The 17,518-nt window shown below is 33.6% G+C and overlaps 3 protein-coding genes across 3 annotated transcripts; 2 read left to right on the top strand and 1 right to left on the bottom strand.

The window, feature by feature from the left end:
* Positions 1-3,659: 3,659 nt before the first annotated feature.
* Positions 3,660-6,434, bottom strand: LOC113733137 (uncharacterized; the record flags this gene model as incomplete). Its single annotated transcript, XM_072077900.1, has 4 exons — positions 3,660-4,086; positions 4,324-4,454; positions 5,097-5,220; positions 6,231-6,434. Coding segments are annotated over 4 exons (579 nt in total), but the record flags the coding sequence as incomplete, so codon positions are not given.
* An 842-nt stretch (positions 6,435-7,276) lies between these two features.
* LOC140037090 (replication protein A 70 kDa DNA-binding subunit B-like) lies at positions 7,277-17,418 on the top strand. The gene is made up of 12 exons (XM_072081110.1): positions 7,277-7,547; positions 7,728-7,858; positions 8,085-8,103; positions 14,008-14,163; positions 15,025-15,295; positions 15,386-15,473; positions 15,557-15,681; positions 15,774-15,852; positions 15,945-16,077; positions 16,172-16,329; positions 16,416-16,536; positions 16,632-17,418. Exons 4-12 carry the CDS (start codon positions 14,014-14,016, stop codon positions 17,124-17,126), a joined length of 1,620 nt encoding a protein of 539 aa, XP_071937211.1. The 5' UTR covers positions 7,277-7,547; positions 7,728-7,858; positions 8,085-8,103; positions 14,008-14,013; the 3' UTR covers positions 17,127-17,418.
* Positions 8,514-13,594, top strand: LOC140036467 (uncharacterized). Its single transcript, XM_072077899.1, has 4 exons — positions 8,514-9,486; positions 9,592-10,503; positions 10,597-13,459; positions 13,588-13,594. The coding sequence occupies exons 1-4, from the start codon at positions 8,514-8,516 to the stop codon at positions 13,592-13,594; spliced, it is 4,755 nt and encodes a 1,584-aa protein (XP_071934000.1).
* Positions 17,419-17,518: the final 100 nt, after the last annotated feature.

Here is a 17,518-nt window from a genome sequence, read left to right as displayed (position 1 = left end):
GTTGAATCAGAACAAAAACTGAAAGCATAATCGTGACTTAAAGTTCATGTCCAAGTTCAAGTTCACCAAATTTTAAAAGCTAAACCGGGATCAACGAATTATGATCCATTCAAATCGTCTAAAAAATATTTACTATTTAAATTTATTTGATCAATTTAAATTTTAATATCAATAGTCAACATCTAATAGCAACTGTTAAATTCAACGATCCATTGTTCCATTCCATTAGTAAGTGTGTACTCTATGACCAATCTAAATGCATGGCTATTCTAATCTAATCAATAATAAGACTTTTTTTTCATAAAATTTGCATCATTTTTTTTTTCCTTACACATGATAATACAATAAATTTTTTTAGCATTAATTGTTATATTTTTTTAGAATCAATTTTATAACAACAAGTACTTAAATATAACTAAAAAAATTGAACCTTAATCAGAAGAAATTGGAACGATAACCGGAACTAGAGGTTCAAGAGCGGCTTGTTTATGTTTCACCTTTTAAAAGAATCAGAACGATCAATTTTTTAATCGAAATTGACAATTCTGAAACTGTGGCCATGTTTTGTTCAACTATTCCCGATTTCACACTTTGAGTTCTAAACTTCAAATCGAGACATGTTAGTTTTTGAAGTATAAATTTGTGCTATTTAAATAAAATACATTCTTCTTTAAACCCTAAAATACTTTTTTTAAAAATTCACTTTAATCCCGATTTCTTTGCAACATTTTAATTGGGGAAGGTGAAATTTCGAAATGTTGGATGATTTTTGGCAATTTCTTAATTTAATCTTTTAGGTCTGGGGCCACTTGTGATTTTGACTTTTTGTGGGAAAAGAATGGCATGATGGAAGGCACATTTGATTTTGTGGCACCTGATTCTTGTTCTACTAATAAACTAGAGTGGATATTGATCTCGTGAAGTAAATTGTGGAACTCCTTTTCTGTTCCACAAGATATTTATCTCGTGAATTAAGAATGGAATTGTTGACTAGTAATATGGGAAAGGATCAATCTTATTCCACCATTAATCTTATTTATATGATAATAAACCCATATGAATTACTATAGTAATGTGAGATAAAATGTGATTGAAAGATATGTTTACGAAAAACGTAAAAAATTTTCTAAATTATATATCCCACTTGCAGCTCCGTTTGAATGAGCTGTTTTTGGGGAGTATTTTTGAAAAATTTTTACTGTAGCAGAGTTTTTAGAGTATATTTTAGGTTATTTTTAGAAAATATTTTGAAATATTTAAGAGTAGTAGAGGTTTTAAAATATATTTTGGGATATTTTTTAAATATTTAAAAAAATTTAGACTACTTTTTAGAGTATTTTTTAAATTTTTTTTATAGTATTTGAAAAACTCATGGATCCAAACAGAGATCTTGTTGAACTTGTAAGTGTTCTCCTTGTCATTTTGTTTTTGGATGGATTTGAGGATCAGAGAATACAATTTCCATGATGAGATTGCAATTTGTATCCAGAAAAAAAAAAAGGGGTTGTTATCATCATTCATTCGAGTATATCTCCCCACGATCTTTTGTTGATATTAGTGAAAGTAACAATCATCTTGCTATCAAATTAATTTTTAGAAGCTAAAATCAATATTTAAAAAAGCAAATGTCTCGTAGCTTCTGATATTTTTATTTTTTTTAGCTTTAAAAAAAACCAAAAGTTGAAAGAAAAAATAAAAACAGGTCAACAAATCAGTTGAAACAAGCTTATGAGTTATCACTATTTACTTCCATTGCCGCAACATTAATCATGCTTATACAAACTTATACAAAATGGAAATATAATTAATCATGATTTTCTTTTTCTAGTTGAAATTCATCAATAACCTATAATGATTGGTTCCTTTTTGTTTTCACTTTGTCAAATTTCTCTTCTCGGATGGAAGAAGGTCATAAAACTCATGATTCATGACTGACTTCTAAATATGGAAAAGAGATGATGACATTCAAACAAATTTTGAAAAAAAAAAAAAAAAAGAGCTTAAATTACCGACATTCATTCCTGTCTGTAGAAAAATTGGCATTTGTGGACTGTAAAGTGCTGTCTAAATTGAATATTGAAAGAATCAGCATATGTTTTATTCCCCAACACAATTCTCCACCATATATATACATGGAGAATTATGCTTTGAATCAAATAAAGTGACTAATACTCTGTAACGTTTTGCTATAAATAGATTTTGATGTTTGGCAGTCTCAAATTTCATCCTATTTCGGCAGTCAAAATAACCTTTTTGTGCCATTAGAAATTGAGTGGCTACCTGAAGTGGGGGCCGTGTTAGCAAAATCTTGTGGAGAATATACACTGTGGGCGGATTAGTGGTAATCAATCAAAGCATATATGCATTATATAAAGATGTCCAACGAGGACTCGTTAAAATATATAAAATGTACATAATTTATTATTTGAATATACATGTCGCATTCATTTTTTTACCCCTTTGCTCTAGATAGTTTTCCGATTTAACTTTGCTTTTCTGAAGAATTAAGACCTAAATGGTGTGTTTCAAATGTTTGGATAGGAAATTATTTAAAAATATTATTTAAAATAATACTGTGGTATTTTTTTTTTATATAATTTGATATATATATAAGATAAAAACGTAATTGAGAATAAAAAAAAAGTTGTTAAGAACGTATTTGTGACGCAAGCAAAATATTTTCAAAAAAAACAAACACATACCATGATGCACAGAAATTCCAACCAATTGAGTTCTTGCCACAAACATGCTTGCAAGCTAAAACTGGTTTGTTTGGACAGTAGATTATTTGGCCAAATATATTTACTGACATCATCATTACAATTTTTAATACAACTTTTTATCTTCCCAATTACCTTTTTATCTCACATACATCACATCACAAAAAGTGCTACAGTAATTATTCCAAATAATATTTCAAATAATACCCTATCCAAACAAACCCAATTATTATTGAGTCTTGAAGGCAGGATGATTCTTGGGACTAAAAGGGAACCATTCACTTACGGTTGTGCGGATTTATTATGAAAATTCGACCACAAGTTGTGGAATAAATCTCTACTTTGCTGCAATAGAGTGCCATTCCAGAAAGAATAAAAAATTAAATGAATGTGATGAACTAATTCTGAACCGGTCAAAGGTGGAATTTGTTCTGGAAGTTCATCAAAATATTCTCCGCGTAAAAGAGCATATGGTGGAGAAAACAGTCCAAGAATTTTGAATGCATCCAAAAGGGAGCAAAATCTCTAATCTGCATTGTTTATAGTCATTTTACTTTCTATCTCAATGTCAACCTCACTGCAGCAAATAATATCTATACTGACATGAAATGGAATTGAACCGATGTAAATATCCCATAATGCCATTGGCACCGCAAGCTGGAAGAATCCAAATCTCACTTACTGATATCAGGAATATGTCCTTAAAGCTTAGCCACCAGTCCTGCTGTTCAGAAAGCAAGCTTGTTGCAGAGGTGTTCCCTAAGGGCAACTTCAAGTACATTCCTAGCGACCTCTATCAATATGCACTGCTAGCCTTTTGATGGTTCCTTTTATCTACTCTGTGACATATAATTTGCCATCAATGTATAATCTCTCTATCCGCCCTAATTTATCAGTGAATGAGCATGTATACCTGGAGTATGCATAGGAGCAAAATCAGAGCCTCTGAATATTGTTGCTCTTTTACTCGGTGCAAACAATACGTGTGTGTGAAAGGTTCGTATGCATGAAGAATCTTCAGTGTAGAGGGAACAAAATTACAAGTTAAGGTCATTCCCCAAAATCAAATAAGAAGGATTTGTTCACAGTAATGATCGTGCAGGCAGTCACACTCTCTAAGACCAATTACTCTAGCCACCGCTCATCATTCCAACAAGCACCATCCTTACCAGATCAGTGACCCAAGGGGAGCGTTACAAATAACATGACTGAGGGAGGAAGTAACCCACAAAGCATGGAATGGACTTTAGCATTCAAGAGTCAATCTGACACCATCTGTAAACGTAATAGGAGAGATACCAACTGTCTGAATCAGTTTAGTGATATCCATGGATATGTCAGAAGGGGAATTGACACCACGATCAACCTGAAAACAATAATTTGTTGCATTATCCAACAGTTCTCAGGCATGGAAAAAGCAACAATCTTGTTAATAGTCAAGTTTTCATTACATTCCAAAGACATTGATTGAAGATATGAACTATGAGTTGAGTGCAAATTCCACTCAAAAAGACGATTAGATAAATTCCACCTAGAAAGGCTGTTGGATCAATTCCTGTCTTGGGGCCAATATAGCTTTTGCCAGAATGAAGCTTATACCTACCGACAATGCAGAGACCGGATTGATTAATGAGGTCTTGTGGCCTCCAACATGAGCAACAGCCTCAGCCATTTGAACCCTGGACACCCTAGCTGGCCCACCAATATTTACCACCAATTGCATTGGCTTGCCCTCTGCAAAGAACAGCCCATTGGTTCATGAACCAGTGAAATATCAAGTCTTTTTTGGTCCAGAATCATTTTCTTCCAACATGAACAAATAGCTGAACAATATGATTACATAAGAAAGTGGCATCTCCCTGGTGTGTAATTAACTTGTTGGTCAGAATCGAAAGAGCAAGCAGTATAACGTATTAATCCCCTTGTGTCTCTTCCTTCTATTTCCTTCCAACCATTTCTGGTTGGATTTCCTCCAAAATAACCCAAGACCTCTTACTTACAACCCTTCCCACCTTACCACCCAACCCAACACTCCCCCCAATGAATTTCATAATTTTACCTGCTAAGTTACAAAATTCCGTTCTTAATCTTACTGTTTGAGTAGATGATCCAAGTTAACCTAGATGCCTAGAAGCTCATTCTTATCTCAAGTGGAGGGAGATACTTCCACTTATCAAGGGGTGGGGTGAATCTAATCACTTTCTAGGATCACGTCATCCTGAGCTCACTACATATCTCAGAACAAAAAGAATACATTGCTTTGAGCTTGCAACAAGTCTAAAACAAATAGCACACACACACACACACACACACATTTATATATATAAGCATTACTTATCGTGAAAAAGTATGACAGGTATATAAAGCTCATCAAACCTGAGATCCATCTGATGCTCAAAGCTTGTATAATATGCACAAGGTCCTTGACATAAACAGGGCAACGGTACTCATCATAGAAAAATTGAATCGTTTCACCCTTGGCAAGGACACTATCTATCCACTGCATCATTCATGCATTTGTTATCAATTAAAAACCCACAATTTAAACAAACCAATATTAATCTATATCCTGGTGAATGATAAGATCACCTAGAGACGCAATTTACTCATGACACCATTGAGGGAAAATTATTACTAGTAGTTCAAAGGAACCATTTTTAAAAGCCATCCAGCCACCATGGAAACATACTTTTAAGGGAATCACGACCTGCTGAATTGTTTTGACAATGCATAACCACAGTTTATGACCAGGCAACTAAACAATGATGCTCCTAAAGTAAGGCATCTGGTCTCATGGAAAGGAAAAAATGAGACGAAAGAAATCCATTCACAAAGAGGGTAACAAAGAGAAGCACAAAGAGGGAGGGTCAGGGAGAAGAAGAAACACTTAGAAGGTGCTTTATACAAACAAAAAAATGACAAAGCTCGAGAAGATAGCTAAAACAATTGAGCATCTCTTCTAGCATAATCTCTTTATCTTAAGAATGATAAATTGATTATCAACCGTAAATCCATGGGCATTTCAGGTCCAAAAGCAGTGCACAAAAGCCACTGAAATCCAACAGGATACAACCATAAAAAAGTGTTCTTTATCACAGACTTATATGATATATCCACCAAAGTCCATGGAAACAAGTATATGGAAACAAAAGTCTGACTGACAAAAACCACCAAAGTCCACTAACAAAAGTCTGACTGAATCAATGGAAACAAGTATATGCAACCCAGATCAACGTGTCAAAACTCAATGGTTGTCTTTTTGCCAAGTCTCAAAGCTCTTAAGTGAAACTACAAATTGGCCTTTCTCTCAGTCACTTAGCAATCTTGTAAACTTGCATGCACAGATAGATTGATGGAAAAAGAAATAAGGCTCATTTAGCTAATATTTGTATGGGGAAAATATGTTGAGTGGCAGAGCATAGAAACAAATCATGAAATCACAGCTATAAGAAAATTTCAAGTATATAAAATGTTAAAAATTTGAAGAGATAATTTTGCTTCAGGTGCAACCTGAATTGGAAGCGACTTTGGAACAGGTGAGACTGTTTGTGGCCCATATATGATACTGCTCCTCAAAATGGTAAAGTTTGAGCAGCTTGTTCGTATAAATTGCTCAGCTGCCACTTTGGATTTCCCATAAACATTCACAGGAAGAGTTTCATCTTCTTCCTTGTAGAAGGATTTGGTTCCTTCATAAACTAAAAAAATAAAAATTTAGATCACCTTCAAAATAAAAAAAAAACGGAGTTTTTTTTGGGAGGGAGGGGGGGCAGTTTCATTCTTAATTTGCCCCCATTAAACATTCAACAATAAAATATTAACTAAACATTTAAAAGTTCTTTTGAATAGCATCTCATTATATAATCATCCTGATTTGCCAATATCGCCATGTCATGAAGGTCTATAGTTCTATTCTCAGTAATTGTTTTAGTAATAACATGAAATGAGTTTTACTTCCAATTAGTTAAACTGTGATGTTTCAAATATTCTAATCCACAAGGCGGCATCATGTGACAATAATGGGGCAGTAAGATCATGCCAGAAACTAGTAGGTTTCTTTATTGACATCTACCAACTAGATAAGAGAACAATTGGAGTTCTCAATTGAATGCCAAGTGTCACTATATTGTTAGAGAAAGGAGTTTTTTTCCTGGTTTTTTCTACCAAAAAGTGAGAAATGTCTATTTCAGACATGGTCTTCAAATTCAATGTCTTAATAGTTCCTTACTATTTAGGGGCTAATTGGTAACAATGGTTTAGTTATTTGCATTTGTTCCTTTTGTTTGGTTTTTAATTGATGTGAAAGGTCAATTGAATGCTTTTATGAAAACTAACTCATTAAATAGTTGCTAACTATTTAGGGTTATTTTTGTATTTTTGAAAATATTTCTTTTATAATTTTCTGATCAAGTGCAAATAATTGTAAACTATTTGTGGGCCCTTTTATCACATGGGCTGTTTTGAATTAGATTATATGATTCATTATATAATTAATATAAATTAATGGAGTTATGCCCGTTAGAAGTAATGTGCTTAGCCGTTAGTATATGACTGATGACTGATGTTGAAGTTAGTCAACAGCACCTTAATTGTCTTATTACTTATTGAACTTCCTTCTTTCTTCATTTACCCAGAATTCCCTTCCCCTTCTTTTCTGTCGAATAGCCTTTTTCTTTCTCTCGATCGAATAGGCCGCTATACTATATCGGCCTGCAAAATTTTCAGTTTCTTACCGAATCCTTCAACAACTAAATTGTCCTTCAATTTGATTTCGACCCAGAAAATCCTCCACACGCACGTGAATTTTTGGCCTGCCCCAAAAATTAGGTCAGTAAAATTCCTTTTCCCCAAAATCTACGGCCCTGCAAAATCTTCGATTTTCTGTCAATTCCTCGAGCAATTAACTGTACTTCCTTTCGATTGTCTCTAAAAAAGTCGCCCAATTGACGTCAATTCTTCTTTTGCCCCAAAAACAGTTCACTGATATCTCTTTTTCCCCAAAATCAGCTCATTTTAGGGATGCCTGTTCTACCGACGTATGCTATGATGCAGCTTTCAAAATTTACTATTCCCAGTCCTATATATACTTTTGTTCCTCAGTTTTGCCGGTCTTCAGCAGACGACCGAAGAAAATCTAGGTATTTTCTATTCTGTGTCTTTTTATTTCAACCTGCAATTTTTTAGTTTGATGAATGTTCTTACCTTCTGTTCATTTATTGCCTTCCGTTAATTAAAGACTGCCATGTCTTTTATTTTATGCATAAAAGAATAATTATGATGCTAATTTTTCGATTAGCTTACGTTTACTTTTTCCTCTGTTTTTATATTAATTTCAAATGCTGCCGGACTTTTGCAAACATTCAGGCGAGCAAAGAAAATATAGGTATGTTTCTGTTTTCTCACCTTCTGATTTGAACTGCAATTTTTTCCCATTGTTGTTGCCTCTGTTTATTGCTTTCTTTTAATTATTATAAGAAATGCGATGTGTTTGATGTTATGCTATGATGGTTTACTTTTGCCTCTGTTTTTAATTTCAAATGTTGCATGATGCTGTTAGCTGTTTATCTATTCAATAATTACATCATTTAGTATCATTGTACTTCGGGTTATTAAGGATGTCATTTTATATATATTAGTTAGTTTTAGCTATTCTAGGATGCTTTGATTCTGTCATTTTGTGTACCTTTGGTTTAGTATCTTGCTTTATTTATAGTAAAATTAGATTTTGATCTTCTGTGTTTCAAAATGAAGAAAAAAAGAAAATTTAGTTCAGGTTTTAGATTGATAGATGAGATGTTTGATGATTCCCTTGATTTAGCAATGTTGGAAAGAAACAAAAGGAGAAACTTAAATATGCTGACTGAGCATATGAAGTTTACTCTTGATTCTTCTGTTTCTCAACCATATTCTCCTATTGTAATCAACTGTGAGAATGACATCCGTGAAAAGCACTCTGTTGAAACATGTGCTTCACAAAATCACATCGATAGGAATGTAATTCTGCCAAATCACTGCAGAGGTAAAAATGTTTACTTTCCTCCAAAAAATACTGGAGAAGTTCATTATACCTCTGATTCTACTGACAAGCATTGTTTGCCTACAATGAATTCATCTTTAATCAACCTCTGTGGTGTTGAACCTGCTACTTTGTCACAAGTGAACTGCAATGAGGAACCATTTGTTATAGAAAATCAGTTTCAGAGTGAACAAGTTGCAAACGTTAAAGAAAAAATTAGCTATTCTGAAATATCAAATCTAGATATGGAACTAGCTAATTATATTCCTCCCCTTTCTGTGAATAGCCATATACCTATAATAGGTAGTACATCTGTTATATCTTATGATAAGAGCCCTCTTGACTATTCTGAAATATATCATGATAAGAGCCCTCTTGACTATTCTGAAATATATCATGAAGGGGTGATAAATAAGAAAGAATATAGGAGGCAGGCCTACTTTAGATGGAAACAGAAAAAATTGAGAGGAAAATCTAGATCAATTGGTCCTTATGATAAGAGCCCTCTTGAATATTCTGAAATATATCATGGAGAGGTAATAAATAAGAAAGAATATAGGAGACTGGCCTACTTTAGATGGAAAAACAAAAGATTGAGAGCAAAATCTAAATCTATTGCTTCTACAAATATAATTGAAAATCGAACAAGCATCACGATTGTGAATGAGTGTTCCTCAGCTGTTGATGTTCAGTGTACTTCTCGATCTCGTTCGAAACATCGCAGATCATCTCTGAAAAAAACTCAGCCAGGTCTATAGTTAATATTTTTAAGTTTTCTAATATCTGTTTTTAAACTAGCATTAAAATCAATTGAATGATTTGACTACTAAGTGCTCTAAAATAATTATATTTTAGGAAGAGGATACAAAACAGGAAGAGCTTTGTTGGATATAATTCCTGACAAAGCTGATATCCTACCACGCCAACTAGATTGTCCTCATTGTGGAGCGAAGAAGTTTTTTTCTGAGACAGCGTATTTTTGTTGCCAAGATGGTGAAGTTATTTTAGCTCAAAATAAAATTCCAGATATCTTTAAAGAGCTATTGACTTCATCTTCACAAGAGGCACAATCTTTTAGAGCTCTTATTAGAACGTATAATAATCATTTTGGATTCACTTCCTTCGGTGTTAAAGCTGATCTGACTCTCTCAAAAAGGAATAAAGGAATTTACACTTTTAGAATTCAAGGACAAATATATCATTTTCTGAATGATTTCAATTCAAGCAATGATCATAGTAATAATTTACAGTTATATTTCAATGATTTTGAAACTGAAGTAAGCAATCGATTAGCAGCTTGTCCTAGACTATCTGAAAGTGTGATTAGAAAAATTATGCAAGTTCTTGAGTCTAATCCATATGCAAAATTTTTTAGAAATTTGAGAGAGGTACCTAATTTAGATAACTACTACATTGTGTTAAAAACTCTGCCCGGTGTTGATCAAAGAGTTTATAATAGACCGACAACTTCACAAGTTGCTGGTTTGTGGGTTGAGGGGCAAGAAAATGGAGAAACTGGCAGGCGTGATATTAGAGTTCATACCCATAGTGGTGCTTCAAAAAATATACAGTACTATTATGGATGTTATGATCCACTCCAATATCCAATACTTTTTCCTTTTGGTGATCTTGGCTGGCACCAAGGAATACCAAAGAAAGGAGCAAAAGTATATGGAAGAAAGAGGAAAAAAAAACAACCTGTAGCAGATTTGATTTCCCCTGCAAATGCTGCTACAGCAGAACAATTAATCCAAAATGAAGAACATGGTTAGTATAATAACTATATACCATGATCTTTCATTTTACCTATTTAATATTTATGATTACACATTTAATAATGTACTATTATTTTTTCCACAGCAATGGAAAACATACATGAAGATCCAAATTTTGTGTCCCTTCGAGAATACTATTGTTATAAACTTCAGATTAGAGACAATGATGAATCTTGGCTATTACATTTTGCTCGCCTCCTACAACAATATATTGTTGATCAATATGTGAAGCTTGAGACACAAAGACTTGACTTCTATAGATTACAACAAGAGGAAATTAGGAGAGAGTTCTTGAAAGGCATAATAGATGCTTTAGGATCAGGTGAGAGTCAAGCATCTAATGTTGGCCAACGTATCATATTACCGCCATCATTTATTGGAGGGCCGAGAAATATGAGACGTAAATACATGGATGCAATGACATTAGTACAGAAGTATGGTAAACCGGATATATTTCTGACCATGACTTGCAATCCTAATTGGCCAGAAATAAAAGAACACTTAATAGACAAAGAAGAGGCACAAAACAGACCAGATTTGCTTGCTAGAGTATTTCATGCTAAGTTAGAACAGCTTAAAGATGAACTTTTGAAAAAATGCATCTTCGGTGAAGTGGCAGCTTACACTTATGTCATTGAATACCAAAAACGTGGACTGCCACATGCACATTTCTTGCTAATTTTAAAGTCAAAATTCAAGATGTATACCCCTGAAGAATATGATAAAATTGTCTGTGCTGAGATACCAAATAAAGAGAAAAATGAACATCTATATAATTTGGTCATTAAACATATGCTTCATGGACCATGTGGTTCACTTGATCCAACAAATGTATGCATGAGAAAAAATGGAACTTGCAAGAATAATTTTCCTAAAAATTTCTGTGAGGAAACTATCCAAACTCTTAATGCATATCCTGAATATCGAAGAAGAGATGATGGAGTTCAAATTAAGATTAAATCAGCTCTTTTAGATAACAGATGGGTTGTACCATACAATCCATATCTTTTGGCTAAATTTGATTGCCATCTTAATGTTGAAATATGCTCTACAATTAAAGCAGTCAAATACATTTACAAGTATATCTATAAAGGTCATGATAGAACTAGCTTCTCTGTAGTGAATAATAAATCTGATTCAGAAATTGATGAAATTAAACAATATGTATCAGCTAGGTGGGTTTCTCCACCTGAGGCAGCATGGAGAATTTTTAGATTCTGTATGAGTGAAATAAAGCCACCTATTATTCATTTACAATTACATTTGGAGAATTATCAGCCAATGAGTTTCAAAAAAACAGCTAATCTTCAAAATGTTGTCGATAACTATCATTTGAAAAAAACAATGCTCACTGAATTTTTTTACATGAATAGGACAGATAAAGCAGCTCAGGATCTAAATTGTACTTATGTAGAGTTTCCTGATCATTTTGTCTGGTTACCTAAGCAAAAATACTGGAAATTGAGAGAAAGAGGTGAATCAATAGGTCGAATAATGACTGCTCATCCTTCCGAAGGAGAACGATACTACTTGAGATTACTCTTATCAAAGGTTCGATGTCCAATTTCATTTGATGACCTAAGAACCTTTAATGGAGTTCAAGTAGAAACGTTCCAAGAAGCAGCATTAATTCGAGGCTTGTTACAAAATGATAACAGCCAAGAAATTTGTTTACAAGAAGCCTCACTTTTTCATATGCCCTATGAAATGAGGAGACTCTTTGCAACACTTTTGGTTTATTCTTGCCCTAATGACCCAAAGGCATTGTGGCAAAATTTTGAATCTTCTATGTCAGAAGATTTTGCCAAATGTTCAGCAATGACATCTACACAAGTGAAAAGAAATGTCTTGCAACAAATTGATGGATTTTTGCAATCGATGGGAAAAAGTATACATTCATATAATTTGATTCCCATTGGATTCTCTTATGAAAATATAGACAATGAAACTCGAGAATTAAGAGCAGAAAGAAACATTGTCATTTCAGAAATTGACTTAAATTCAATTGAGCTACTCAATGAAAAACAGAAAAAAGCATTCGTAGTCATATCTGAGAGAATTTACTCAGATAGATCTGGTGTTTTTTTCATTGACGGTCCAGGTGGTACTGGAAAAACATTTCTCTATAGAGCTTTGTTAGCTGATGTTAGATCTAAAGGCTATCTTGCTCTTGCTACAGCTACATCAGGAATTGCAGCTTCCATTTTACCAGGTGGAAGGACTGCACATTCCAGATTTAAAATTCCAATAGATATCTTTGATGGTGCAACATGTCGGGTCAGTAAACAAACTTCTTTAGCTGCAATGATCAAAGAAGCAAAACTCATAATCTGGGATGAAGCACCAATGGCTAAAAAAGCAGCAATTGAAGCTTTAGATGATCTCTTAAGAGATTTAATGAATTCAGAAGAAATATTTGGGGGAAAGGTAGTTGTACTTGGTGGAGATTTTAGACAAACGTTGCCAGTTGTTAGAAAAGGAACAAAAGCTGAAATGATAAATGCATGTTTGATAAATTCTCCATTATGGCACAAATTAGAGAAATTGCAATTAATAGAGAACATGAGAGCAAAATTAGATCCTTCATTCACGCAGTTTCTTTTAAGAATTGGAGATGGGACACAAGAAACAAATGAGAATGACATAGTAAAACTTCCATCTTCAATTATAGTTAACTATAATAATGAGACTGATGCAATTGAAAAGCTAATCAATATTGTGTATCCTGAATTTAAAGATCCTTCAAACAAACTGTATTGCTCACAAAATAGAGCAATTCTAACTACAAAGAATAACTTTGTAGATGAAATAAATGATCAATTGATCAAAAAATTTCCAGGAGATTTGACTGAGTACCTAAGCTATGATGAAACACTGAATGAAAATCATCAATCTGAATATATTGATCTTTTGAATACTCTTACGCCAAGCAATTTACCTCCACATAGGTTACTCTTAAAATCCAATGCCCCAATAATTCTTTTAAGAAATCTTGATCCTGCTGAAGGATTATGCAATGGAACTAGACTCATAATAAAGAGTTTGAGCAAGAATGTTATTTGTGCTAAAATTGCAGTGGGTGATTTTTGTGGCAAAGAAGTTTTTATACATAGAATTTCCTTGCAGCCACCAAGTGATGAACAATATCCAGTTCCATATAAGAGAACACAATTTCCAATTCGTTTGTGCTTTGCAATGACAATAAATAAAGCACAAGGCCAAACTTTAGATTTTGTTGGTATTTATTTGAAAGAACCTGTGTTTTCACATGGCCAATTATATGTTGCACTTTCAAGAGCCAAAACAGCTTCGGCTGTAAAAGTACTTATTAGGCCAGCTTATTTTGATGAATCATGCACTGATCATACTAAAAATATAGTATATAAAGAAGTTCTTGAAGCTTCCCAGATTACATTATCAGGTTTTAATATTCATGGCTTTTTTTCCAACTTTATTATTTTGTTTAATTCACTATCTAATTTCTCTACAAATACAGCCCATCATGCCTAGACATATATCTTCGGTACTAAACATTCAGAAAGGAGCAGAAAAGTGGACTGTTCTAGCACAAGTTGTTCACAAAGGCCACAGTCAATTAACTCGTGAAGTTCCACCTAGGCGAATTATGCGGTTTCTGCTCACAGATGCTGAGGTCAGCAATTCTTTCCTATCTCTCTGGTCATTAATTAAATTCATAGATGAGAACATTTTAGATTCTGTATACGAACATTTTATGATTTGCTTCTTCATTACCACATGGTTGAAAACTTGCTGAAGCTGAGAATAAGGATGATTAGCACCACTTTTGACATAGTAATCAGTGAATTTAGACCTCTGATATCTTACTTATATCAACCTGCTCCTGAAGGGAATCTTGCTGTTCATTAAGTTTTTCTATCCAGCTAGCAAGTAGGCTTTGTTGGTCTAGAAGAAAAAGAAGAATGTTCTCAATCTGTGACATCAAAAAAAAAAGAGTGAATGAGAACTCAATTTTCAAACTTATACCAAAAAATTTTACCTTATACCGAAGTTATTCTTGCATTACAAACCTTTGTTATGAGCATATCACAAACATATACATATGCAATTCCAGTTTACCCTGTCATATTATTGCTTATTACATCTCACAAAAAACACACACACTAAACAGATAATGGAATTGTAAAAGCTTAAGGGGAGAAAAAATTGCATATTTCTGCTGGTCATCAAGACACGCTGTACCAGACAGCATGTGGGAGTATAATATGTTAATTCTCTAAATTTGCACAGGACTAATGAACTGGAACAATTGATATACTTATGGCAGTTAACCTTTTCATCTATACAAACCATAGTTTCATCTACTGATATCAAAACTATAGTTTCATTACAAGTGAATACTTGCCTAACTATTAAAGTATGCATTCCTATAATTTTAATTTCTGTGTCATAAATATAGTGTTAGCCATCAACATTATAGTTATAGCTATAACTCATAATATATATATAACTAACTTTTCCTAATCCTAATCAGGGAACAAAAGTTTCTGTTGTGACTTATGAACAACACATCAAGACCTTCAGCAAATTTCTGCAGCCTTATCAAAGATATTATGTTTCTAATGCAATTGTGGTTCCTGCTGACCCAACATACAGAGTTGGGACTTATGAATGCTCCTGGATTTTGAACTACAAGACTTTGATTGAAAATTATGCTGAACCTGTGCCACCTATGCTGCCTTGCATATTTGAGCTGACAAACTTCTCTGATCTGCACAAATATGCTGATTCAGATAACCTTTGCAGTAATTTTTGTTACATTATTTTTTAATTTACTTGACAGTCATTTGACATTTTATTGATTTCTTACATTCATATCAACACTTTTGTTTCAGATATTAGAGGCTTTGTCATTCACGCATTCCCAATAAAACAGCCAGATCCGGCTTCTATTTCTAGAGACATTATAATAGTGAATGAAGAGTAATCAAACCTGAATACTACCATTTTATTAACTCATTTTAGATTAATGGCAGTAGTTATAATTTATTTGTTATACCTGACAGGAAGAAACTGATGCTTATGACTCTCTGGAATGAATTTGAACATGATGAAGGGAGCAAAATAGCAGACATGATTAGCACTGCCCCTCTAATCATAGCTCTCCGTGTTAAAGTTACCACATTCAATAGTAAATTTTTCATTATGCATTATGATTTCTTTATTGTGTGTCTTTTAAGTACTTGATGTTATAATTACTAAACCATTTCATCATTTTTACAGCTTTGTCATTCACTACAAGGTATTCATCTGGAATTCTGATTAGTCCTCCACTTCCAGATGACCTATCTTTGAGGCAATGGTAAGTATAATTTTCTTTTTAGTTTTTTCCATAAATTATCAACTTATTTTACTGATAAATTTTGTATTTGTGCTCTAAACATAATCATTCAGGTTCAGCTTGAACAAGGAAGAAATCAGGAATTTGCTTGATGCTAAAACATACAATGATGCAAACTGTTTACTTCCTCCTCCAAATGAAGAAGATATCAAAGCAATCAGCAATTTTCAGGCATCATTTCCAGTTGTAAGTACCATATTGTTATTCTACAATTTTGGTTAAATATAACTATTTTCTGTCTAATTCACATTCAAATACCATTCATGGTTGCCTGCCTCAGCAAAAGGCAGCTTGGGTGCAAGGAACTGTCAAACTTGCATATGGATTCAGCAAATATTGGACTACAGCTTGTGCGAATTGTCACAAAATTGTGAATGCTGACATTGACTGGATCATCCACTGTCCTTCATGCAAACAGCAAAGTGAAGTTGAACTCAGGTTAGATCATTAACTTATGCTTCTAAATTAAATATTATTCGCATTTGTTACCATATATTAATCTTAATTCCTCCACTCAATTAAAGGGCTCGCATTCCAATTATTATAACTGATGCTTCGAGCTCAATACATTGCATTATATCTGGAGAAGATGCTGAAAAATTGATTGAGTTCACTCCATTGCAGCTTAAACAAGCACAAGAAGATGTAAGTATGAATTTTCTGTCTTATATTCAGGCATAAATACAGATATACATAGAAAGGAATTCGCTGAACCTAACTAAAAAAATTTTCTGGTGCAGGGCTTTCAAATAGATACTGAACTTAATGATGCCTTGAAAAAGTACACAGTGGTCTGTTTTCTGAAATCCTATGAGACTCCTTTCCAAGGTCAACTGCAGAAAAAAAATACTGTCATCAAGGCTTATACTGCAGCTGAACTATCAGACCGTCCCATTCCTCTGGAACTTCCAGAAAACACTCAAGTTTCTTCTGCACTTGGCAGTTCATCAGCAAGGCATGCAGAAACATCATCAAAGGATCAATTGTTCACACCAAGCACAAAGTTGCTACTTGAAGAAATTGCTGGAGCCAGTTCTTACAAAGACAGCCAGACATCTGCAACCAGTGGAGCAAAAAGAAGCCTTGAATTTCCAGAAGATTTACCAGCAGACACAGATCCTAAACAACCAACAAAGGCTCCTGAAGAGTTTGCCAAAGAACCTGCAAAACCGTATGGTCCACCTGCAAATATCAAAGACAGTCCAGCCAAGAAACCTAAAGCAAAGGAAGACTGATATGCCTGATTTCTGCACTTTTGTTATATCTTTTGTTCATTGCCTTGATGACTATCTTGATTGCTTAGACAATGCCTTTTGAATTATATTATGATCCATTATTCTTTTGACTTAGAAAGTAATGGATCCTAATATATCTATGAATGGTTTAACCATCAATGTTGTAACTCAATAGGCAATGAAGCCTATTTAAACCCCCTAATATGTAACTGTGGGTTGAACTGAAGTGTGTGTTTTGCTAAGACATGAATGTTTGAGTTTATGTAATCTATGGTTGTGATTTGCATATTCATTATTTACCTCTTCATTTTTCAGTTGGTCATATCATATATATACATATATGGTCCTGATTGCCCAGGTGTGATTAAGTTGTTTGATCATATCAGTGGGTA

The sequence above is a fragment of the Coffea arabica genome, chromosome 2e (genome assembly GCF_036785885.1).
Source record: "Coffea arabica cultivar ET-39 chromosome 2e, Coffea Arabica ET-39 HiFi, whole genome shotgun sequence".
NCBI lineage: Eukaryota > Viridiplantae > Streptophyta > Magnoliopsida > Gentianales > Rubiaceae > Coffea > Coffea arabica.
This window is presented reverse-complemented; position numbering and strand designations above follow the sequence as displayed.